At 49.5% G+C, this 25,996-nt stretch overlaps 1 protein-coding gene across 3 annotated transcripts in view; it reads left to right on the top strand.

The window, feature by feature from the left end:
* Positions 1-25,996, top strand: part of LOC146809690 (C-Jun-amino-terminal kinase-interacting protein 4-like) — a 759,065-nt gene that overhangs the window by 689,890 nt on the left and 43,179 nt on the right. For all 3 annotated transcript variants that reach the window (XM_085616533.1, XM_085616532.1, XM_085616534.1), the window contains exon 26: positions 23,340-23,495. In XM_085616533.1, coding sequence (XP_085472659.1) covers positions 23,340-23,495 — 156 coding nt within the window. The remainder of the gene's footprint in view (positions 1-23,339; positions 23,496-25,996) is intronic.

Genomic DNA, 25,996 nt, shown 5'->3' with positions numbered 1-25,996 from the left:
GCTAGTGACTTTTACGCATTACGCGTGAGTGTTTCCACTCTGCATACGAATCCCGTGGGCCTCCCACTTCCTAACCTGTGCTAGTGCAGTGTAGCCCCAGCGATTCTCTAGGCCTAGGCCTATTCTATTTCCGTGACAGTGGTCCTTATACCACTTACTTAGTATATGGTTTGCGTGGCCCCTAGGGCCTAACTGTATTACTTACCTGTGTGACTTACGGTATGCATTAATAAGACTGTGTTGTACTTACCTCTAATCTCATAAAGAGTGCTGAGGGTTTGCTTAGAATAAATACACTTTATTTTATATATATATCTGTTGTGGTGTCCTTTCATTTGGTATTCAAGGGATTATATATGGTATCACAGCTGGCTTCACATGCCATTCAGAGTTTAGCCTAAGACTGCTCTTGTCCATGCTACCACTAGGATAGCTGGTCTATAAGGTTGACTTTACAACCAATCACCATAAGGGTATTTGGACTGATATAAGGTGTACACTATAACTAGTGACATCATACATCAGGCCAACTTCTCACAGGAAGTATCTCCGGTTTACTGTAGGGTCGCAACATTATCAGTTTGCGGTCCTTCTGTTTGGTATTACTACTGCACCCCGAATCTTCACAAAGGTGATGGCAGTGGTGGCAGCCCATCTCAGAAGGTCGGGGATTTCCGTTTTCCCCTATCTGGACGACTGGCTGATCAAAGCGGAGTCGCCAGAGAAGGTGCTACATCATCTGCAGGATACAACTCAGATGTTGTTCAAATTGGGTTTCTCGATAAACGTGCCCAAATCTCACCTGGTGCCCTCTCAGCGCAACCTGTTCATAGGTGCGGTACTGGACACTACTGTGTGTCGAGCATTCCCTCCTCCTCAAAGGATTCTCGACATACAGGAAATGATTCCTTTATTTTGCAATGGAGCGGTCGTTCCAGTCCTGAAGGTCCTTCGCCTACTCGGTCTGTTTGCTTCCTGCATGCTGTTGGTCAACCATGCACGCTGGTACATGAGAGCGCTCCAGTGGTGCCTCCGCAGGCAGTGGTATCAGCACAAAGGAGATCTCAGGGAGTCTGTGAGGATCTCCAGAGAAGCTGCGGCGGATCTGTCTTGGTGGTGCGTGTAGGGCAATCTGTCTCAAGGAAAGCCATTCCATCTACCTCCATCAGTGGCCACAGTGATAACGGATGCATCCAGTTTAGAGTGGGGTGCGCATCTGGGGGATCTGGAGATCAAGGGTCTTTGGTCTCCAGAGGAAAGGTTGCTTCACATCAACCTTCTGGAATTGCGGGCGATTCGTTTGGCACTCAAGGCCTTCCTCCCTTCCCTTCGCGGTCAGTCTGTTCAAGTCCTGACGGACAACACTACCACGATGTGGTATGTCAACAAACAGGGAGGAGTGGGGTCGCATTGTCTCTGCAGAGAGGCTCTGCGTCTATGGTCTTGGGCTCAGGACCATCAGATTTGTCTGATGGCAAGTCATCTGGCCGGGGTGCTGAACGAGCGTGCAGACAGTCTGTCGGCAGTTCTCCGCCGACCACGAGTGGAGGCTCCATCCGGAGGTGGTTCGTCATGTCTTTCGAATGTGGGGAACTCCTCGGGTGGACCTGTTTGCCACTCAATAGAATGCTCACTGCCCGTCATTCTGCAGTCTCCAGTATCCGATGCAGGGAGCGTTGGGGGACGCGTTTCAGTTGAGTTGGAGCTCACGACTCCTTTACGCGTTTCCTCCCTTACCCTTGATTCCTCGGGTTCTGAGGAAGATTCGCCAAGACCGGGCCCAAGTCATATTGATCGCCCCGGATGGGCCAAGAATGGTGTGGTACACAGATCTTCTCCACCTCTCCTCGTGCCCTCTGCTCCGTCTCCCTCTCGCAATCGGAGGGGCAGGTTCTAAACCCCCACCTCCAGAGCTTACACCTTCATGCCTGGAGATTGAACGGTGCAACCTGAATTCTTTTTCTCTCACACCTGATGTGGTAGATGGAGTAGTTTCTTACCTGTAACTCCAGTTCTGTAGTAGGGGTATCTCTGTTATAGTCATAATCTAGGAATAGTCCCGCCCATGTGCGGGGACCCCAGAGCAATCAAAATATCTCTTAAGCTGTCCTGCATTTGCAAACCTGCAAAGACACTTAAGAGACAGACAAAATAATACAGCCTAATAACAATATGGCTGCACTGGCCATTACTTCATCTGAAGTGAACACAAAAGCCAAAATAAAGTTTAAATGTCATTTTTATTCACATCTGACATGTTCCTTTATTGTATCACACTCCCTTCACCAAAATCCCTTTAAACAATAGAGAGGAAGGGGTGGACAGACAAGCCCTATAGGCTGTCATTATATGTCTGCTAAAAGGATACCGTGCCTTTAAGGAACTCTCCAGAGACCCCCGGTATCCCAGGATGCACAGCCAAAGCAAGTTACTTTCAGTTCTTTTTGAAGGTGTATAACAACAGGCCTGATACTGTCAGGTTACTCCACCGAAGAAGGAGGGAGGGTCGCTTATGACTATAACAGAGATACCCCTATTACAGAACTGGAGTTACAGGTAAGAAACTACTCCTTCTGTAGTAGGGGATCTCTGTGTATAGTCATAATGTATGAATAGAATGGCAAGCCCATCCCACCCAACAAACAGCGGTGGAGTAAAAACCGAACACCAACAAATTACTGTGCAAACAAATTCCTCAGCGAAGCCTGTCCAACCTGCGCATCTGCCCTAGCATCAGAGTCCAGGCAGTAATGCTTTGTAAACGTATGGACCGACTTCCAGGTGGCAGCCTTACAAATGTCAGCAATTGGAACATTCCTAAGCAAAGCTGTAGTCGCTGCTTTGCCCCTAGTCGAATGCGCTGTAGGCTTACCCCCTAACGTCTTATTAGCTTTCTGATAACAGAGCTGAATACAGGACACAATCCATCTGGAGATGGACTGTTTCGAGGTAGCTAGACCAGTTCTTACTGAACCATAATTTACAAACAGTTGATCCGACCTGCGGATGTCTTTTGTCTTATCTAGATAGAATTTCAACACTCTACGCACATCTAGCGAATGCAGAGACCTCTCCGCCGGAGAGGAGGGATGCTGAAAACATGTAGGCAAAGTTATCATTTGATTTACATGGAAATCAGATATCACTTTAGGCAAAAACTTAGGATGAGTACGCATTACCACTTTAGAAGCATGGAATACAGTATACGGCTCTTGACAACACAGAGCCTGAATCTCACTCACTCTCCTGGCCGATGTAATGGCCACAAGGAAGGCAGCCTTCCAGGACAAATGCTGCAGAGAAGCCTTATGAATAGGCTCAAAAGGCTCCCTCATTAATCTGGACAACACCACGTTCAATTCCCATGGTGGAGAAGGTCGTCTAACAGGGGGAAACACCTTACGCAAACCCTCCAAAAAATCTTTAATCACAGGGATTTGAAAAAATGAGGTTTGGGAAGGGCCCTTTCTATACGCAGTCAAAGCTGCGAGATGAACTTTAATAGACTGAAAATTAAGCCCAGATTGAGCTAACTGCAGCAGATAAGGCAAAATAACATCTTCTTTACAGGATGTAGGGTCAATGTCCTTTGCCGTGCACCATAAGCAGAATCTCTTCCACTTATAGGCGTAAGAAGTCCTCGTAGACGGTCTCTTCGCCTCTTTCAAGATCTCCATACAGTCCTGAGGTAGGTTCAAGTGTCCATACTGTACTAGCTCAGGAGCCATGCTGCCAAACTCAAGGACGAGAGATTGGGGTGAACCATCTGTCCTCCGAATTTCGTGAGAAGGTCCGGCCGACACGGCAGGCGCTGGTGTGGCAGAACAGACCGGTGAAGAAGGTCGGTGAACCACCATTGCCTCGGCCACTCCGGAGCAATCAGGATCATCCTGGCTCTGGATTGCGACAGCTTGATCAGCACCGCCGGAATCAGGGGAATGGGTGGAAAGGCGTAGAGAAAGCTGTTGGACCAGCTGATCCATAGGGCATTCCCCAGTGTCCCTGGTTGGTAGTACCTGGACGCGAAGTCGCGGCATTTGCTGTTTTCTGCCGTAGCGAACAGATCGATATCCGAAGTGCCCCACTCTGCGAAGACGTCTCTTAGCACGTCGTCGTTTAGCACCCACTCGTGATTTTCTTGAACGAGCCTGCTGAGCGCATCGGCTTGGGCATTCTGCACTCCCGGCAGATGGGTTGCCGTGATCGTTAGGTTCCTGGCCACCAGCCAATTCCAGATCGTCTGTGCCTCCCGAGACAGCGTGCGTGAACGGGTGCCCCCCTGCTTGTTGAGGTAATACATGGTAGTAGTATTGTCCATCTGAACTAGCAGGGAGTTCGTCTTGAAGGAGGGATGGAACGCCTTCAGGGCCAAGTGTACTGCTCTGAGTTCCAAAAAGTTGATGTGGTAAGTCATCTCCGTCTGTGACCATATCCCCTGAATCTGAAGAGGGCCCGAATGCGCTCCCCAGCCCTGGAGAGACGCATCGGTCACTATGGTCTGGACCGGAATATCCTTGTGAAAGGGAGTCCCCTTGCAGACATTCTCTGAGGAGCACCACCATGTCAGAGACTGTAGAGCGTGTTGGGACAGATGAATCTTGTCCTCCCAACGCCCCCGCCTCTGGTCCCATTGATCCTCCAGACATTCCTGCAGAGGCCTCATATGCAGACGTGCATTGGGGGTGAGAAAGATGCAGGAAGCCATCGACCCCAGTAAAGAGGACACCGTCCTCACTGTAGGAGAGTGGGCTGAGAGGAGGTGCAGGGCCTTCCAACGGATAGATAAGCGTCTCTCCTCCGAAGGACACACGCTTGCGTTCAAAGTATTGACTGAGGCCCCCAAGTACTGGAGACACTGTACAGGGATCGGCACTGACTTCGACATGTTGATGTGCAGTCCCAGGCGATGAAGCAAGGCAGCTGTCCTGTTGAAATGACACTGGGCTTCCTGGTACGTGGAAGCTTTGAGCAGCCAATCGTCCAGGTATGAATACACAAACACTTTGTTCTTCCGCAAGTGTGCTGCCACCACTGCCATGCACTTGGAGAACGTCCTTGGTGCAGACTTCAGACCAAACGGGAGTACTGTATACTGGTAATGGTTGTTGCCTACCAGAAACCTCAGGAACTTGCGATGCTTTTGTGCGATCGGCACATGAAAGTAAGCGTCCCGCAGATCTATGGCGCACAGCCAATCTCCTCGATGCAACGGAGGGTAAATCTGACAACATACGGAACTTTTCTCTGCGGATCCACTTGTTTGCTTGACGCAGATCTAGAATAGGCCTGAACTCGTTCTTGTCCATTTTTCTGACGAGAAAGAACCTTGAGTAAAGACCTTTTCCTTTTTGCCTCAAAGGAACAGTTTCTATCGCCTTCTTCTTTAACAGAATGTCCGCCTCCCACTGGAGCTCTCGCACCATGAAGGGAGAGCGCACTGGTGGAATCTGTGGAGGCGGGCTGGTGAAACGAAGACTGTACCCATTGCAAACAATATTCAGCACCCACTTGTCCTGAGTTATTGTTCTCCACTCTGCCAGGTAGTATTGAATACTTCCCCCCACCGGAGCGGGTAACGGATGAGGGGGAAGTGACTTTTCAGGGCTTCGACCCGGGCGGGCCTTTGTTCCCCGACGAGGATTGATGCTGGCCTCTGCCCCTCTGGCGCTTTTGAAAGGACTGCCTCGGGAACTGTTGTTGTTGCTGGTGTGGTTGTTGTTGACCAGACTGACACCCTTGGCCGCGTTGTTTAGAATAACGCCTGCCATAGGAACGGAATGATCTCTTCTGTTCCCTGGGTTTTTCCAACCCTACGGCCTTCAGGGTTTCTGCTTCGGCCTTCATGCGGGCCATTTCGTCATCCGCATGAGACCCAAACAACGTCGTGCCAGAGAAAGGCAAGTTAGCAATCTTTTGCTGCGCTTCAGGCTTCAGAGAGGTAAGTCTCAGCCAGGAATGTCTCCTCATGTGTACTCCATGACAGTACCCATGGGCCGCCAGCAATGACACATTCCCCGCTGCACTGATGATCTGGTTGGAGACCATCATGCCCTCATTCAACACCTCCTGGAAGTCTTCCCGTTTATCCCTAGGCAGGGAGTCAGCAAACTGTTGCAGGGAGTCCCATAACGATCGGTCATAGCGACCCAGCAGAGCGGAGGCGCTAGCAGCCTTCATAGTCGAGGCCGACGTAGAGCACATCCTCCTCCCCAAGGAGTCCATCTTGCGACTCTCCTTATCCGGAGGAGCTGTGGAAGAGGGCGACGTGGCATGTTGCTTCCTAGCCGCAACCACAATGACAGAGTCTGGGGAGGGTCCACCCTGAGGAACGCCGGGTCCGAATCAGGGGCCCTGTATTTCTTTTGCAACCTTGAGGGTGCAGACTTCACCACGGCCGGTGTCAAGAAGACCTCCATGGCTGGTTCCTCCAGACCTGGAACCAAAGGGAGGAGGGGGCGTGATAGATGCGCCTTGTGTAAAGTCTCGAATATCACAGAGGTAGGGGGAACTGGTACTGTCACTGAGATTCCCAATTTTCATCAGAACATCTTGGAAAGTGGCAATATCATCCACTGGCGAGATTCTAGTAGGCGGCGTTTCCGATAACGTGGGGGAAAGCCGTCCAGTGCCAGAAGAGTCCGAATACCTCGTGCCTCTGGATCGAGACCTATACCTCCGTCGTCCATGCCTTGTGTGAGTGGACGATCTGTGCCTGCTCTGTGACCTCCGGCGCGATCTAGAGCGTGATCTCAGTCTCTTAGGAGCCACTGGTCGCCGAGGAGAAGGCGGGAGCTGTGGCACCGGAGGCGGTGGTGGCGGAGGTGGCGTAGGTCGCTTAGGAGGCGCCACTGGGAGCCGGGGGTCAGGTGGAGGAGGAGGAGGCGTGGGAGGCTTAGGTTGCGGTCGTGGTAGCGGCAGGGGGTCCGTTGGAGACTCTTTCCCATCACTCCTTGCGGGGGAACCCGGACTAGCCCTGTCCGGACTTCCGTCCACCCTTATCTTCTTTGCGGGTCTACTCCGTGAAGAGGCCAAAGTGAACGAGGGAGAGCGTCCCGCTCTCCGAGATCCACGACTGGAGATCGTAATCACTGAAGAAGTGTTACCAGGTGATCTCGTCCTCGACGTCGAGCCGTGCGTGGACCTCGTACGGCTACTCCTCGCCGTTGAACGCAAACGGCGTCCCCTCGATGTCGAACGGCGTCTTCTCGACGTCGAGTGCCTTCGTCTCGACGTCGACGGTGATCTCCGTCGCCTTTTCGGAGATCTCCTTCGGCTCGACGGCGATCTCCGTCGCCTCGACGGCGATCTCCTTCGCCTCGACGGCGATCTCCCTCGACTCGACGTCCGTCGCCGGTGGCTTCGCGTCGATGTCGTCGACGTCGATCCATGAGTCAACGGCGAAGGAGGCGAGCGGGCTCGCCTCGACGGCAAGCGGCGCTGGCTGCGGGGCTCAGTACGACGTCGATGGTGTGTCGACGTCGACTGAAGCCTTCGACGGCGACCTAGTCCGAGGTCTCGACGGCGAACGTCGAGGACGCCGAGATCCAGAGCCCTGGATCGACGGCGAACACACCGGCGTTGTACCTTTCGCCGTCGACGTCGTAGCCCTCGACGTCGAACGGGATCTTCCGGCCGGTAGGCGTAGTTTCTGCTCCATTATCTGCCCAGAGGTCCCTCCAGTGGCTGAAGCATGGGCAGAGGATGGGGAACGAGATCCTCCATGCCCAGAAGTCCCACCTGTTCTCTGCTTCTCCTGTCCCTGAAGGCGAATCTTCTCTCTGTCCCTCAGGGTCCTCCTGGAGAAGGTCTTGCAGATGTCACATGTAGCAGGGACATGTGAAGATAAGCAGAGAATACAGACATCATGTGGGTCCGTCTTGGCCATTTTCCTCCCACACTCAGGGCATTTATCAAATAAAGCCATGCTAAGAGTGGGTCAAACTGCACCAAATTGCAGGATGCAGCAGAGAAAGGCTCTAGACGTCGAATGAACAAAATATCCACCCAAAAGGGTAGAGCTCAAGCTCCAGGGTCCTGCTAGCAGGAGCCGGAAAAAAGAACTGAAAGTAACTTGCTTTGGCTGTGCATCCTGGGATACCGGGGGTCTCTGGAGAGTTCCTTAAAGGCACCGTATCCTTTTAGCACACACATAATGACAGCCTATAGGGCTTGTCTGTCCACCCCTTCCTCTCTATTGTTTAAAGGGATTTTGGTGAAGGGAGTGTGATACAATAAAGGAACATGTCAGATGTGAATAAAAATGACATTTAAACTTTATTTTGGCTTTTGTATTCACTTCAGATGAAGTGCTGGCCAGTGCAGCCATATTGTTATTAGGCTGTATTGTTTTGTCTGTCTCTTAAGTGTCTTTGCAGGTTTGCAAATGCAGGACAGCTTAAGAGATATTTTGATTGCTCCGGGGTCCCCGCACATGGGCGGGACTATTCCTACATTATGACTATACACAGAGATCCCCTACTACAGAAGTAATTTTGTCTGCCAGACGTAATTCCACCTAATCTATCTATTCCTATAGGTGGTCTAAATTTGTTCTCTGGTGTGGAGAGAAATCAATTGATCCTTTGAAGGCTCATTTATCTGACATTCTGCAGTTTGCCCTTTCTCTTGCTCAGCAAGGCTTTGCTGTGGCTACTGTAAAAGGATACTTATCGGCTTTGTTGGCTTTCCTTTGCTTGCCGGATCAGCCATCATTATTCAAATCACCTATTGTTCTTCGTTTTCTTAAGGGCCTCACAAACAGGTTTCCTCCTACTCCCTTTATTGTGCCTCAATGGGACTTAAACCTTGTCTTGACTTATCTTATGGGTTCTCCCTTCGAGCCCTTACACAAGTGTCCCTTGAGATTGTTGTCTTTTAAGACGGTTTTTCTTATTGCAATTACCTTGGCAAGGAGAGTAAGTGAGCTTCAAGCTCTAAGTTCAAAACCCCCGTTTTTGACCATTCATGCTGAAAGAATAGTACTCAGAACCAGGGCTGCATTTCTGCCTAAGGTGGTAACTCCCTTCCATCTGGGGCAGTCCATTACCCTTCCTTCCTTCTATCCTCCCCCCCCACCCTTCCAAGGAGGAGGAGAGACTTCACCGCTTGGACCCTAAGAGGGCGGTGAGCTTCTATCTGGACAGGACTATAGACTTCAGAGTTGATGACCGGCGCTTCGTGGGCTTTGTTGGCTGCAGGAAAGGTTGAGCGGTGCACAAGCGCACCCTTTCCAGATGGATTGTCTTGTGCATCAAGATATGCTACTCTTTGGCTGGTAAGGAACCTCCAGAGGGTTTAAGGGCTCATTCCACTAGAGCAAAGTCTTCCACTTCTGCTTTGTCTAGGGGTGTTCCTGTGGAGGACATTTGTAGGGCGGCAACTTGGGCCTCCCTTCACACCTTCGCAAAACATTATTGCTTAGACACCGAGGTGAGGAGGGATGGACATTTTGCTCGTTCCGTCCTTCAGGACTTTCTGGTATAGAAGGGTGGACACCCTCCTCCGGGAGTGGGGACTGCTGTGGGAATCTATTCACAAGGTGAGGGATCCACTGGCAGATGTATCTATCAGAAGAACAAGTTACTTACCTTCGGTAATGCTTTTTCTGGTGGATACAGTATCTGCCTGTGGATTCCTCACTGACCCACCCGCCTCCCAGTTGTCCATCCTTCTATACCTGTAATTCTGTTAATGGTGTTTCTAAATGTGTTTTGTTACTGTCAAAGGCATTGTGTTATTTCTTTTGCCTTCCTATTTATTCTCCACACTGTGTGTGTTGATTTGTATATTATGTACTGTGTATACTGTGTATATATTGCTGTCAGTTCGCCCGTGTGCCTCGAAGGCACGGAAAAAAGGGCGAAACTGACGTCATCACGCCGACGAGGTCTTCTTATGGAGCCAGTGACGTCAGCGGAGTCGCGAGCAGAGCCCGTGTCTCTGTGACGTCGTCTTCGACCTCATCGGCGTGGACTGCTACAAAAGTTTCCGAATGTTGCTGGCGCAGGGGATATTCACAAGGTGAGGAATCCACAGGCAGATACTGTATCCACCAGAAAAAGCATTACCGAAGGTAAGTAACTTGTTCGTTAGCCATACAGCAAGATTACGAATTATTGGGGAAGAGACGGCGCCATTCTCAATCGGCAGGGGAACAAGACAGGGCTGCCCTGCCTCTCCCCTACTGTTCGTCCTGTATTTAGACCACCTTCTTAGGCATCTGGAGGCCTCCGCAGAAATTATCCCTGTCAGTTTACAAGATGGGGACACCAAGCTATTGGCCTACGCCGATGACGTGGCTATTATTTCATCTGACCCTGATCGTGCAATGTTTGCGGTTGAAAGTATTACTGAGAACTTTGGGACTCAATCGGGTTTTTTATTGAATAAAGCTAAAACGCAGATCGTGACAAATAGATTGGTTACAGGTACGGATAACAGAATTGTAGAAAAAACGGTTTACCTAGGCATTGCCATTACGGCAAAGGTGGAAGATATAGTGGATTTAAATATCACCCCTATAATGGGGAAAATTAAGAACGATCTCCAACGATGGGATAATCTGAAATTGTCAATAGTAGGGAGATGTAATCTCATTAAAATGATGATCCTGCCAAAACATTTGTATATTTTCCATGCGATTCCTTTGGAAATTCTAAATTTTTAGGTTAAACAATTATAGAAGGAGGTAGCTAGGTTTATCTGGAGAGCTAATGTATTTCTATCCCTTCCCAGGGATAGAGGAGGATGGGGGCTCCCGCATTTTAAGCTATATTATTTAGCGGCTTCATTCCAATATTACCGGCCTCTCTTTGGAGTTAAGGATAGGGAGGATCCCGGTCATATGCCGACAATATATGAGCTACTGATAGGCGCCCGGGCTAACGGTTGTTTCTTAAAATTCTATGAAGCAAGCTATTTCAAGAATACGCGATTTAAGGTACTAATCACTGCTTTACGCAATTGGGCAGGCATAAGGAAGAAACTTGAGGTAGGTAGGTTCAACCGTAATTCTCCCATGATTGGGAATGACCAGCTACCAAGGGCATTACAAGATGCATGCCTGGCAAGGTGGGGAAAGGGTGGTTTATACAGGATAGGGGGCCTGTTAGTTGGGGATCACATAACTTCATTCGAAGTGGTTAGGGAAAGGTTTGGTGTTGGCCCCCGGGATTTTTTTTAATTTCTACAGCTGTGAGATTTCCTGCTTAAAAAGACTGGTAAGGCGGCAGGGTTTGGTCAAGTACCTTTGATGGAATTGTTAACCTGTAGTGCGGGATCCTCAATTACACAAATATATAGATGCCTGCTGGAAGGAGTACCAGATGATTTAGATAAACATAGGCTGAAATGGCAGGATAGGCCGGTGTTTGAGGATTCTAGTTTTATGAGATCATTAGAGCTCTGGGACACGGTATTGTGCTCTGCCAATTTGCGGGCCCAACATTTTAAGACCTTATTTGATCTATATATTACACCTGCAAAAATTGTTAAATGAGGTGGAACTGAGGGGACTTCTTGCTTTAGATGTGCAAGTTTTGGTGTGGATTTATTGCATATTTTTGCCACTTGTCCTTGTATAGAATCTTTAGGTCGTGAAATTTCAGGCTTTTTACATCAGGTCCTTCATGAAGATATTCCTCTGACACCTCAGCTGATGTCAGCCTGGCTTGATTCACAACTTCCAACCTTCCAGCAGTGGAAGGGACGATTTTTACATATATATAATTTAGAAAAGGCACTTTATGAAAGGAGAGGCAGAAAAGGCAGGATCAAAGGAAATAGGATCTGGGGCCCCCTCTCTGCCTGGATTGTGTTTTTTTTATAAATTGAAATTTGTTTTTTAGTCCATTCTGAAAAATTCTGTTGTTTCATTGTTATTCTGTTGTTTATGAGTTATTTATTATTATGTGCAATGTATTCCCTGATTTTTCTTCGCTTTTCAAATGAAATTACGGATTTATGTTTGGATTATATGTACATGTGATTAATGCTGCAATTACACAGTTTTTGGCAAAAAAATTAAATCTAATAAAAAAGAATAACAAAAATCTCAGTGCAATGGCCCTGTGGCGCCACTCCTGGCCGAGAACAACTGCTTTTTCAGGGGATGTCGGCCAGGAGAATTAGCATGCTTCAACACGTTCAGTGGACCCTCCATAAACTACGTTGTTTTGGACACAAAAAGTGGTTATCATCTTCCATGTTGGGCAGAGTATCACTCTGTCTGCTTTCTACAGCTGTCTCACCCTTCCAAAGAAGAGAAACTGCATAGGCTAGATCCTAAACAAGCAGTCTTTTTATATTGATTGTGTCTAACCCAACAAGGTAGACAATCAGCTTTTTATTGGTATTGTTCGGACGAAGAAGGCCAAGGCTGTTCAGAAGTGCCCCCTTGCCAACTATATTGTGCTATGTATCAAAATATGCTATACACTGGTAAAGAAACCAGTGCCTGAAGGACTGTGTGCCCATTCCAGCAGTGGCAACGCCACCACCACTGCGTTAGTATGCATGGTCTCAGTCCTGGTCATCTGTCAGGCAGCCACATGGGCATCTCTGCACACGTTTACCAAACATTACTGCTTTGACAGCCAGGTCCAGCGAGACAGGCATTTTGCCTGTTCAGTCCTTCAGGACTTTTTGATCTAGCCAGTTTGCTGTCCCGCTTCTGGGGAGGTATTGCTAGGATATCTATTCTGAGGTGGGAAATATGAGGTTAGAAGACTCTATCAAATGAACAAGTTACATAACTTCTGTAGCACCTTAATTGTTAGAGAGACTATCTAACCGCAGATTCCTCACTGAGCCTACTATTCTCCCTGCTCTGACAACTGGGTTCTTCTGTAAAAGATTCCGCTAGATTCTGCACACTGGTCACCACTGTTACATTGGTTTATCCGAACGAAACACGTTAGTTAGATTCCTCACCTTAGAATATCCCCTGGCGTCAGGCTGGACACGGAAAGATTTTCGTCAGCAATACCGGTGTGCGTCGCTAGGCGTCGTCTGCGGCTCCGCGTCCGTCGTCTACGTCGTGCGCCGGCATGACGTCATCGGAGTACTTAGACGCCGCCCTTGCGCGCTGACGTCAGTTCTTCTTTTTTCCACGCCAGTAAGCGCCGATCCGGGAAGAGCATACCCTTTTAGTCTTTTTTTGACTAAACTTTTTTGACTCTTTTGGTCTATTCTCGTCGACTCAACTCTGGTGACAGTAGGATGCCTGGTTTTAAACCCTGTGACTCCTGTCATCAACTGATGTCGGTTACAGACCACCATCGCCGGTACCTCTACTGTCTTGGGGCCGACCACGATGCCGAGTCGTGCCTCGACTGCCGAGCTTTGATTTCTAAGGCTAGGCGGGAGCCGTCCCGCAAGCTGCTCGAGCTCCGGCAGTCTGCTCCGCGCCGTTCACGGTCCCGGTCGAAAAGGAGGTCGAGGGACCGGTCGCGGAGCCGCAGCCACCACCACTCGTCTGGTTCCAAGTCTTCGATGTAAGCCGAAACATAGTAAGAAGTCTAAGAGGCGACATCGCTCTTCAGGCTCCCCACGCCAGTCGCGCGACTCGGCTGAGGGCCTGGGTGGTACCACCCACGCGGCTCCTTCGGAGCCGCAGGTGTCCTGTCCGTCCCCATACCCGCCGGTCCCCGGGACTGACGCGACTTCGGCGGAGATCAGTGCCTTCCTCATGGCCATGAGAAGCCTGGCTCCGCCATCGACACCTGACGGCGTGCCTTCGGGCCCCGCAGGCTCGACTGGGAGGCCTAGCGAGCCGGCGGCTCCGGCGCCGTCGTCGACTCCGGTCCCGACGCCGCAGGCCTCCGGTGGGTCCAGGCCTGGACCCCAGTCGGCGCCGGTCTACCTCACGACCCCTCCGCCGGCACCGACTCCTCCGGTGCCACCCCCAACGCCATCCCCGGGTGACGTCGTTCCACCGTTTAGTCCTGGTCTGGGCCCGGCGTCGGAGCGGCGCTGCACCCGACGCCAATGGGTTCGCAATTTCATCTTCCGCCCGGCTCCGATCATTCCACCTGTCTACCAGGAATCGGATGACGGTGAGGACTGGGAGGGGTCTGAGGACCCTCTGGCCCGGCAGGGCCGGTTATCTCAGGACTGGGCAGACGAGCTGGGGGATGCCAGTGGTCTTGACACCTCCCCTGACACTGGCTTCATCTCTCCTCCGACCGTGGCTTCGGAGTAGGGTGCTGCAGTTTCTGTGGTGCTGCGCAAGGCGGCCGAAGCCCTTGGGCTGGAGCTGCCTGCTGTGGCCGTGAGGACCAACCTCCTCACTGAAGTGCTCCAACCGTCAGTAAGCTCCTCGGAGCCTCTGCTGCAGTTTAACAAAGCACTAGTGGACGTTCTGAAGGGCACTTGGTCCAAGCCCTCCACAGTACCTCCTGTGGACCGGAACGTGGCCCGGCGCCACCGCCCTGCACCGGGCGACTCCATGCACCCCACGCCCGAGAGCCTGGTTATCCAGGCCTCTACTTTCTAGACCTCCTTCCCGTCCGCTCCTCCGCATCGGGAATCCAAGAGACTAGAACAGTTTGGTAAGAAGCTGTTCTCCTCCCTTAGTTTGGGACTGCGGTCTATTAACACCGCTTGCATCTTGGACAGTTATCACCACTCCCTGTGGGATACGGTGGAGGACGTGCTGCCCCAGTGTCCGGAGGAGGCCCGGACACTGCTCGTCCAGGCTCTTGCCTAGGGGCGGGATGCAGAGCGGCACGCTATCCGATGTGGACTGGACACTAAGGACTCGCTGGGTAGTGCCATGTCGACCACGGTGGCGCTTCGCCGCCACGCCTTGCTGCCGTCCACAAGTTTTTCTGGGGATGTCCAGAGCACCCTCATGGACATGCCCTTCGATGGCAGTCGCCTTTTTGGCGACAAAGCAGAAAGTGTGCTGGAGCCCTTTAAGGACTCCCGGCTACGGCCAAGTCCTTAGGCCTCTCGGCCCGCGCCTGCAAGCTTCCGCTTTTCGCCCCTTTCGTGGCCAAGGAAGGGGCGCCCCCTCTCGTCCGCCTAGCCACATGCCCCAGGACCAACCTCCACGCGGTCGCGGACGTGGATTCTGCCGAGGCGGTACAGGGGGACAACGTGCCGGTCCATCCACATCTACACCGGCAGTATCCGCCTCAAAGCCCTCCTAGTCCGTGCTTTCAGGCCCATTCCTCCCCGTTCTTCGAACCGATATCTAGGGTTGAGGTCATCCCTTTCAGGGCCCTAGAATTTTTTGGCACCAGTGTCGGTCTCTTGCATGGCTCTGCGTTCCGGCGCGGAAAGCTATGTACAAGAACTGACTTCAGCGCGCGAGGGCGGAGTCTAAGTACTCCGACGTCATCCCGGCGCACGACGCCGACGACAGACGCGGAGCTGCAGACGACGCCTAGCGACGCACAAGGGTATTGCTGACGAAAATCTTTCCGGATCCAACCTGACGCCTGGGGATATTCTAAGTTGAGGAATCTAACTAACTAATGTTTCTTACAGATATATCATTACCGAAGGTAAGTAACTTGTTCTATAGTGTCAAAAAAGAAACTGATGTTAGCACGCCGGGGTGGCACTTATGAAGGCACCGCAACAGAATCAACACAGAGACTATCGATGCCACCTACTGGCTCGCAGAGATACTGCTCAAGATTACCCGGATCCAGTCTGACGCCTGGAGGATATTCTTAGGTGAGTATTCTGCTGTCAGTTTCTACCAGATAAGGTGTCACTGAAGGTAAGTAACTTGTTCTTTTGGTGTCGATAAGTCAAACGGTGCCATAGTTAATAACAAACCCCAAAAGAAAATTGCTATGGAAAACTGGTCCTAACTAGAACTACGCAGGGGCGACTGCGTGTGGGTGTGTGCGTGTGTGTGTAAATATAACCACTCAAAAAGCAAAGGTTACAGAGACGTTCTAGTTAGGATATCAAATTTAAAAAAAACCTTGGAAGTTAACTTTTAAAAAAAAGTATAAAAACTAACTATAACGTCCCTGTAACCTTTGTTTTTTTAGTGATTTTTTTTTTTCAAATATAGAGTAATATTTAATTATAATATTTTAATCCAATTGCTGCTGTACACGGCGGCCAATCCCTCCGCATGCATGCAGCCAACCCCACACCGCGTAAGTGGCCATCCCTTCTCATGCAGTGCACGTGGCTGTGTGGGTGGGGTGTAGGAGTACCTGTATGGGTCTGTGAGTGGTTCTCTGAGTGGATGTATCTGTGACCTTATGGGTGTGTGAAAGGGTTTGTGTGTTAGTGATGGGTGGGTGCATGAGTGGCTGTGTAACTGGCTGTATGGGTGTGTCAGTGGTTTTGCTGTATAGGTGTGTGAGTGGGTATGTAAATGTCTGTGTGGGTATGTGAGTGGTTCTCTGGGTCACTGAGTGGATGTATCAGTGACCATATGGGTGTGTGAGAGGGTTTGTGTGTGTGTGTGTGTGTGAGTGATGGGTGGGTGTATGAGTGGCTGTGCAAGTGGCTGTATGGGTATGTGAGTGGGTGTGTCAGTGGTTTTGATGTATAGGTGTGCGAGTGGGTATGTAAGTGGCTGAGTGGGTCTGTGAATGGGTGTGTTTATGCCTGTATGGTTGTATAGGTGGATGTGTAATTGTGGTGTGCGAGTGCCTTTGTGGGTCTGAGTGGGTATGAGAGTAGTTCGCTAGGTCTCTGAGTTGATGTATCAGTGACTGTATGGGTGTGTTAGTGGTTGTGTGATTTTTCATTGGGATCTGGATCTGCATATCCATTGTGGATTCAAACGGGATGCCATGCTGATTGCCGTGGTGGATCCACAAATCTTTGTGTGTGAAACAAAATGTTTTTCCGCAAATTCTTCCTCATGAGGTGTCCATCACATACCCCTTCTTCAGTCACATGGGGTCAGAATACCGCTATCTGACCCCTTATATCCTATTTCAACTTTATTCCCCCCTCCCTTCCTAGGAACCGGGCCCGATGCACAAAATAGCAGCCACAACCTTTCTCTCCGGTTGCGGCCAGCCAATCAAGGCATTACTGTTTGCACGTGGATCCACAGATCCACTGTGGTGGATCTGCGTCTCTAGATGTACATAAATCTTTTTCTTCAATAACTCAACAAATTCAAAACTTTGTGTTTTTTTCTGTGAATTTCTAAGGTTTTCTAAATTCTGTTTCCTAACCATAACATCCCTGTAACCTTTATTTTTTCTTCAATGGATTTCACATTTTTGACTGATGTTTCGTAACTAGAACAACCCTGTAACCTTTGTTTTTTTTTGTGAATTTGCTCGCGACCCGGCAGTCGACACCGTTAAGCGAGACACCGAGGAGGTCATGGTCCCATTCGAAGAAGAGGAGGTCGCGGGACCGCTCACGGAGTCCTTAGTCCTCTTCCTCCCATTCGAGGTTATCTGGACACTCGGGGAAGATGCACAAGAAGAAGAAGTCCAACCGGACTTCGACTTAATCTCAAATGGCGTCCGTCGTCGAGAGAGGTAAGGAGCATCGACGCTCTAGGCACGGTTCTGCGGAGCCAGTGCCTGAGTCGACTTAGAGCCAGAGCGACTCCCTCTCAAATGAAAGATTTTTACGAGGCCATGCGTGGCGTGTTTGAGTGGAACAACCCCGTTGGTGAGCCCTCGGGCCCCGTGGTGTCAGATGGGGCCCTATTGGGTTTGACTCCGTCTGCTTCGGCCACAGCGCCGTTGGGGCCTCAGGGATCCGATTCCAGATCCGGGTCGGCGTCGGTTGTGCCAACACGACCTTCCCCGGCGTCAAACTCGAAGTCGGTGCCTGCGACGTCCCCGGTGCCCATCGGCGGCGCAAGCCCCATCCTCATCCCGACAACACAGAGCCCGAATGGCGTCGAGCGACGCAGATTCCGAAGTCGACAGAACCCTGGGATTCTATGTTGTCGCTTAAGCACTTTGTGGATGTGCGATGTGCTGGGCTCAGGAGAGGAATGGGAGGAGTCTGGAGACCCATTAGAGAACCAGGATGTCTCTAAGAAGACTATGGACTGGTATGGGGAACTTGGGGAAGTGAGTGGTCTGGATACTTCCCCAGACACTGGCATGCTCTTTCTACCTACAGTGGCTACGGAGGAGGGGGCGTACTATGCCATGATAGCGCTTCAACCTGGGACTTCCACCTCTGAACCACTATTGCCCTTTAATGAGGCACTTACAGACGTCCTTCTAGGACATGGTTCAAGCCTAGCACAGGGGCTCCTGTGAATAGGACGATTGCACGCCGCCATCGTCCAGCTCCGGGCGACCCAAAGTTCCTCAGCCATCACCCCACCCCAGAAAGTTTGGTGGTGCAGGCCTCTACTTCCCAGGGCGCATTCCCTTCCGCCCCTCCGGTTAGGGAATCCAAGAGACTGGACTCATTTGGGAAAAAGATGTTTTCTTCCTCCAGTCTGGCATTGTGGTCGGTGAATACCGCATGCTTGTTGGGCCGTTTCTCCCACTCTCTTTGGGAGACTGTTGCGCAGGTGCTGCCACAATTCCAGGAGGGGGGCCCGGGATGTGCTCTCCCAAGCTGTCAAGGGCGGAAGAGATGCAGAAAAATTCGCCATACGGTGTGGTTTGGATACAACCGATTCTCTGGGCAGATCAATTTCAACGACCGCGGCCTTGAGGTGCAACACCTGGCTTCGTACAACTGGCTTCTCGGGGAATCTCCAGGCAAATTTAATTGACATGCCCGATGAAACCCGCCTTTTTGGAGAAAAGGCAGACTTGGCCCTGGTCAGGTTCAAGGACTCTCGAGGTACGGCCAGACCCTTGGGCCTCTCCTCCATTTCGTGGCAACGGTAGGAGTTTCCAGCCGCGTCAGCCTTATCCTAGCCACCATCCTGCTCAGGCTACCCAAGCCGTGCGTGGACATGGATGCGGTACATTCCGTCCTCAGAATGGAGGCCAGAAGTCGTATGCCACACTGCCCCCAGCAGCCACAGATTCCACGCACTCCTAGGCTGATTCTGCAGTACCACACTACTCCAGTGGGTGGGAGAATTTGTCATCATCTCCCCGCTGGAGATCTATAACAACAGACAAGTGGGTCTTGCAGATTGTCCAGGCTAGTTATTCTCTTCCTTTCTTTTCTTTTCCTCCTCCTATTCCGCCAACTCAGGAACGGCTGGCGGAGGATCATTTGAAGTTACTCCAAAAGGAAGTTACAGCTCTTTTGGCCAATGGAGCTATAGAAACGGTCCCAGCTTCAGAAGTAGACAGAGGTTGTTATTCCCGCTACTTTCTGATTCCGAAGAAGAACAAGGGGCTTCGGCCCATTTTAGATCTTTGGACTGTCAATCTCTTCCTCTAAAAGGAGAAATCCAAAATGCTCACATTGGCTCAGTTCTTGTCTGCCCTAGACCAAGGAGACTGGATGGTGGCGTTGGACCTGCAGGATGCATATTTTCACATTCCCATCCTGCCGGGCCACAGGCGTTGCCTGCAGTTCAAGGTAGGTCACAAGCACTTTCAGTTTACCATGCTCCCCTTCGGTCTTACCAGTGCCCCTCGGGTGTTCACCAAGGTGATGGCGGTGGTTGCAGCGCATCTATGCAGGTTAGAGGTTTTTGTTTCCCCTGCCTAGTCGACTGGCTGTTGAAGGCGTCCTCGCCTCAGGCAGTCATCTCTCACCTTCAGACTACGGCGGACCTCCTGCATTTGCTGGAGTTCTCTGTAATTTTGCCAAAGTCACACCTGACTCCTTCTCAGACACTCCCTTTCATCTGAGCTGTTCTGGACACAGTGCAGTTTCGGGCTTATCCTCCCAAGCAGCAAGTCCAGGATATTCAGGTTATGATTCCGATATTTCAGCCTCTACCCTGGATTTCGGTGAGGTTGACTCTGAGGCTGTTGGGTCTCATGGCCTCCTGCATCCTGTTGGTAAGCCACACCAGGTGACGTATGCGGGCTCTGCAGTGGGACTTGAAGTTCCAATGGGTACAGCATCGGAGAAATGCAACCGACGTGTAATGCATTATCTGGTAGAGACTCTATCTAGCTGCAGATTCCTTACAGCCCCACCCATTCCTCTCCGCTTTGCAGACTGATTTAGTAGGTCTAGGGTTACTCCCCTTTCAGAGCCCTAGTTTTGCACACATTAACGGCAGTCACTTTGTGGCTCTGCTTTTATGGCGTGGGAAAAACCAAAAGTACTGACGTCCGCGCGCCTGGGTGGCGCCTATATAGGCACCGCAACGTCATAACCGACGCTACCGGCACCAACGACGTCACGCAGAGCCGATTGGAGCCACCCGACGTTGTGCGCAAGGGGTATTGCTCAGCAAAAGTTTCCGGATCCAGACTGACGGAAATTCAAAGGTAAGGAATCTGCAGCTAGATAGTCTCTACCAGATAATGCGTTACTGAAGGTAAGTAACTTGTTCATTAGCTCAGCTCAGGTCTGGTCTGTCCTGGACAGAGGAGACTGGACGATAGCGTTGGACTCACAGGGTATCTATTTCCACGTCCTGCCTGACCACCGATGCTGTCTGCGGTTTGCCGTAGACTACGAGCATTTTCAGCAGTTCACCGTGCTCCCTTTTGGCCTTACTAGCGCTTCTCGGGTGTTCACCAAGGTGATGGTGGGGGTTGCAGCTCATCTGCGGAGATAAGGGATGCCCTTCTTCCCCTATCTCGACTACTGGCAGTTAAAGGCAGACTTGTCTCAGGCTGTTGTTTCCCACCTACAGTCTAGGGTGAACCTCCTGCACCTGCTGGGGTTAATTATCAACATGCTGAAGTCACACCTCTCAGACGCTTCTTTTCATCGGAGCTGTTCTGGACACAGTGCAGTTTCAGGCTTATCCTACGGAGCAGTGAGTTCTTCAGGCTATGATACCGATGTTTCAGCCTCTGTCCTAGAATTCGATGAGGCAGACCATGAGGCTGTTGGGACTCATGGCCTCCTGAATCCTGTTGGTAATGCATGCCTGATAGCATAAGCGGGCTCTGCAGTGGGACCTAAAGTTCCAATAGGCGCAGCATCCAGATCTCGGAGAGAACTGCGAAAGATCAGCAGTGAAACCCCGAAACTGGTCCTAGGATGCTTGTTTCCGGTCCAGGGAGGACCTAGCTTGGCAGTTCGGGCTGGACTGTTCCCATGAGGCACAGGGTCAAGACTGATTTGCATATGGCCAGGTCTAAACTGGGGTGGCATGGTGAGCAAAAGAATGATGGATTTAACCCAGATCTCTTGACTGGGGGTGAATGTTTTGATTTGTTCTGCATTCCTTCCATCAATTGGGTCTCTTTTCCATTAGCATTTGCGACCATGCCCTCAGATCCTCTTATTTTTCGTCCATACGCACTTGTTTCATTCGCACCCTTTCCGCAATCGCCCACTCTTTCATGTCCCTCAACCACTTCCCCACTTGTGGCGGTCTCGGTATAAGCCAGGTTATTGTGATGCCACATTTTGCCCTCACTAATCCTAATGTGAGAAAGCGCCTGCTGAGGTTTTTATGTTCGTGAGTAGGCATAACATTACATGTCGGACCTTTTTAGGGATCAACCATCCCTTGGCCCTTTGTAGGTGTGTTATCACCGAGTCCTAGTAGGAAAGTATTGAGGGGCACGCCCACACCATGTGAAGGAAGTCCGCCGCTTGTGCTCTACATCACGGACATTCATCACTGCATATAGAGTAGATTGTATGTAAAGTACTCTGGGTGAGGAAAACCTCCTGAAAGCTTGCAAGCTCATTTCACCAGAACTAAAGCTGCTACTAATTTGTTAGCACATGGAGTTCCGGTCCTGGGCATCTTCTAGGCAGCAGCATGGGCTACCCTGCACGTGTTCCCCATACATTACTGTCTGGACAGTTAGGTCCATATGGATGGGCATTTTTCCCGCTCGGGGCTTCAGAACTTCCTTATGTGAAATTGGTCCGCAGACCCACAACCGGGGAAGGAATTGTTTTGGTATCTATTCTATGGTAAGGAATCTGCGGCTTGAACTCTATCAGATGAACAAGTTACTTACCTTTGGTAACTCCTTATCTAGTAGAGACTATATCTATCTGCAGATTCCTTACCGACCCAACCATCCTCCCGCTCTCCAAACGGAATACTAGGGAAAAGGCTAATCCCTTTCAGGGCCCTAGTTTTCTACAGCAGTGGTCAGTGTTGATCATGGCTCTGCACTTCTAGCATGGAAAGTTGTGAAAATAAACTGACGTCAGCACCCCTGGGTGGCACCTCTATAGGTGCCACGGATGTCCCTTCCGGCGTGGATAAAGCTGATGACTGATGCACAGCCGAACAACTGGGGTACTGCTCACAAAAACTCTTTTGGATCCAGTCTGATACCTGGGAAATTCTGTGGTAAGGAGCCTGTGGCTAGATGTAGTCTCTGCAAACACAAGGAGATGATGGACGGAGTGCTGAAACTTTTCACTCACCCCCAGTCACAGATCTGGGTTGAATCCATCACCATTCTTTAACTCACCTTGCCACCTCAGTTCAGACCCAGCTATATGTAAATCAGTCTTGACCCTGTGCCTTATGGGAACAGTCCAGCCCGAACTGCCAAACTAAGTCTTCCCTGAACTGGAAACAAGCACCGTAAACAAGCATCCTGGGACCGGTTTCTGGGTAACACCCTTCTTCAGTCTGGCTAGCTTGAATCCAGTGGCAAAGCAAGCAAAAGACCCACGTCTGGGAATACCCTGCCAACTTAGGGTGAACAAAGCAAAAACAAGGAGATGATGGTCGGAGCTCTGAAACTTTTCAGACCTTCACCCCCAGTCACAGATCTGGGTTGAATCCATCACCATTCTTTAGCTTACTTCGCCACCTCAGTTCAGCTCAGTAGTCTCTACCAGATAAGGCATTACTAAAGGTAAGTAACTTGTTCAAGCCAGGGGTTCCAAGCTTTTATAGGTAGTATTCAAGGAAATATTCTAGATACCAACACTGGAGAACCAAAGATACAGGTGAGTAGCTCTTGCCCAAAAGTGTGCCTCTGCTGCATTCTTCTTTTTTTCTCTCCCTCTTTCTCTGTTATTTTTTGTCTATTTAGGAGCTGATGCTACCTTTTGCCCGTGTTCGCTGCATTCCTTTTTCCACACTTTCCTTAGTTTTTTGGAATGCAACCGAGTTTCATTGTCTTGTGTCTTAGGTGCCCTGTTTGTGCTGCTTCAATACATGTATTACCATAACGAATAACCAAATACTTCCAAGCTGTGCTAAACATTCAATGTGTATATACCAGGGTGAGATCACACAAGTATGTAGTGGACACTTGAAAAATAATGAGCACTAAGATGAATTTGTCACCTGTTGCAACACTGTACTCTCTTCAGAGCCTTCACATCTGCCATTGTGTGAATTTCTCCTGTAGAACAAACTGGACATATGAACTTTACAGCTGGTCCGATGGAAGCAGCCATGCAGACAGCATCTACCTCTGCCACCCTGCCTTACTGCTCAATGGAGTATGCCCAGGTCTGCTTCCATGGACACCGGGATGCTGTTAAATTCTTTGCATCCGTTCCAGGTAGGAGAAGCAATTTTTTTTATTTATATACATTTCTTTTTTCAATGTATTTTATAGTGAAATGTATCCTCATGTCAGTTTTTGATTCAAGCATTCTGGCTACTTGTGTTATTCCCATGCACTTTTTGTGAAATGTTCTACTCATAATTATTTGATGTGGCATAATGTTGTAAGTTAGGGAATTTTGCTGAACAGGCCTAATGCGAAAATCTCAAAATTACGCCAGTGTAGTTAAAATGTCATCTAGACCTAGTGTTTTCACACACCTTTCCTAGAGTTTTCTCTCAAAAATGTTATTCTTTCAATCAGAATCTTTATCTTTATCGAACATCGACCAAAGCCTTTTTCTTGTACTTCTAAAGGATTTTTCTCTGTCAAAATGTCTTCCCTTTTTGTGAAGTGCCCCCAAGTGGGAGGAAGAAAGCTCCCTCAGACTCACGCAAATTGTTTGTGGTATGCCTGCCGCCTTTACCAAAAGATGCGCAAAAAGACTCTTAAGGACAGAAAATAAATAAGGCTGAGATGCAAGATGGAAAGCTTGAGAGTTCAGAATAGCTCTCCAGGGAGCACACTAGTTCTACTGCCAAAGTGACAGAATCTCCTAAGAACCCCCACAGAGGAAGATCTATAGACCGAAAAGGTGAAAAAAAAGTGAGAGAGGACATAATGGCCTTCGTTCTCAATGTCGACTGACTTGTTTGCCATTGAAGACCACAGCATTGTAGTGGAGAGCATCAACACAGATGTGCTTAATATTAGCACTACTCCTCAAAGCCAATGAGGTCGATACACCCAATTGCATTGACTTAGAAGCTCTCCAGACAGCTTACGGTGTCCAGCTCACTGTCGATACAGTCCATATTTTCGAAATCACCACAGAGGTCCTCTCGGGCAACACTAGCTTCGGCCTTTCTTAATAAAGGTTTGTGACATTAACATTTTCACCTACTCCCAAAAAGAAGTGTGGGCTAACTCCTGTAGTGGAGTCGTCTGTACAACTTTTGTGACCTCGATAAGTAAGAATACTAAGGATACTCTGCAAGTACCTCCAAAGCTTCTTAACTTACCTCACCAATCTTAGATGGTGTCTTGTCCTACATCCATGTCACCTATTAACAAGATGTTAGTGTGACCCAAGCAACCTTCAGGATGAAATATCTGTCCTCAGCATCATCCGTCTCCCGGAGGGGAACCAAGCCATGGAAGACATACTTCACCATCTTTAGCTTCATCATGCTCTTCTCACACAATAAAGCCTCCTCATATCCACTCCTTCATTGTCTACTGCATCTTCAGCAAGCGTATCACTAGTGGATGTTATTACATTATATGGTATATTGGTATGGTGGAGTGCCTGAAGTGAGCATTACACATTCCAGATGACCGTGTCTTTTATAATGGAGATACTACAACAAATAGCTTCACCACAGTCTCACCTCCCATTGGTGCCAGGCGTCTTGGAACTGGTGGAATAGAAATTCCTGATGCCTGCAATAGTGAAAGCAGCAACAATACAGCTCTTAAGGGAAAAAAAGAACTAGTCCTCTCATCTGGTTCCTGATTTATTTTTAAAGTAGATCTGAAACCAGACTGCATCATTGTTTTTTTAGTCTGAAAAAGGCACGCCTCAGCGCCTGAATACACTGTGTTTCTAGTTTGAGAGAGCATGAGGCTTGGCAGACCATGCAGAAAATTTGCAGTGCAGTACCCCCTGTTGAAGAATGTTAGTGCCACAGCACTCCTTAGCTGTTATGGTAGAGAAATATTGAACAGACATACATTTTTGTCATGCCCAGTCTGACCATTGCAAGGAAGACTGAGGAAGATGGTACGTGGGGGTTCACTACTGTCTTATCAAGTAATCATCACAGCTGTTGATCTAGTGACATTGGCTGCTCGTAGTTACTGCCACAGTGTTACCATCAGGCACTCCTCGTTGTTGAGGCTCATGAGATTTATACTTGTCGCATAGATACATTCTAAAACTGCTCTTCTCTGTTTAGTGACCATGCAGAAGAGGAAATAGCCAGAATGAAAAATGAAGCAGAAACCTTAGCCTATCCTAAACTAACCTTATATAAGGAGAGGAATTTTTACCAGAGAGATTTCAGGTCCCTCTTTGTCCCTGCCAGCAGAACCAACAGTAAGAATAACAGGGCCAGAGATAGTATTATAAACAAGCATTGGCATAGCCAATAGGTCTCGCCTTTTAGACCTTGTACTTGTAAGTGTTTAGCCATGCAACAGTTGTTGCACCAAAGAAATTGTGCTGCATAAATAAATACTTATAAGGTCCCAAAAGTGAGACCTATTGGCTATGCCAATGCTTGTTCTTTGTAAAGAAATAGATGCTTGTTTCTATTTCTTTACTTTTGCTATAATCGCTGCACCGGCGCTTTATTTTTAACATTAAAAGTAAAGCACCGGAGCCGCGATTATACCAAAGGTAAATAAATAGAAACAAGCATCTATTTCTTTACTTTCGCTATAATCGCGGCACC

The sequence above is a fragment of the Triturus cristatus genome, chromosome 7 (genome assembly GCF_964204655.1).
Source record: "Triturus cristatus chromosome 7, aTriCri1.1, whole genome shotgun sequence".
NCBI classification, from domain to species: domain Eukaryota; kingdom Metazoa; phylum Chordata; class Amphibia; order Caudata; family Salamandridae; genus Triturus; species Triturus cristatus.
The sequence above is the reverse complement of the archived record's forward strand: the minus strand, read 5'-3'. Positions and strand labels throughout refer to the sequence as shown.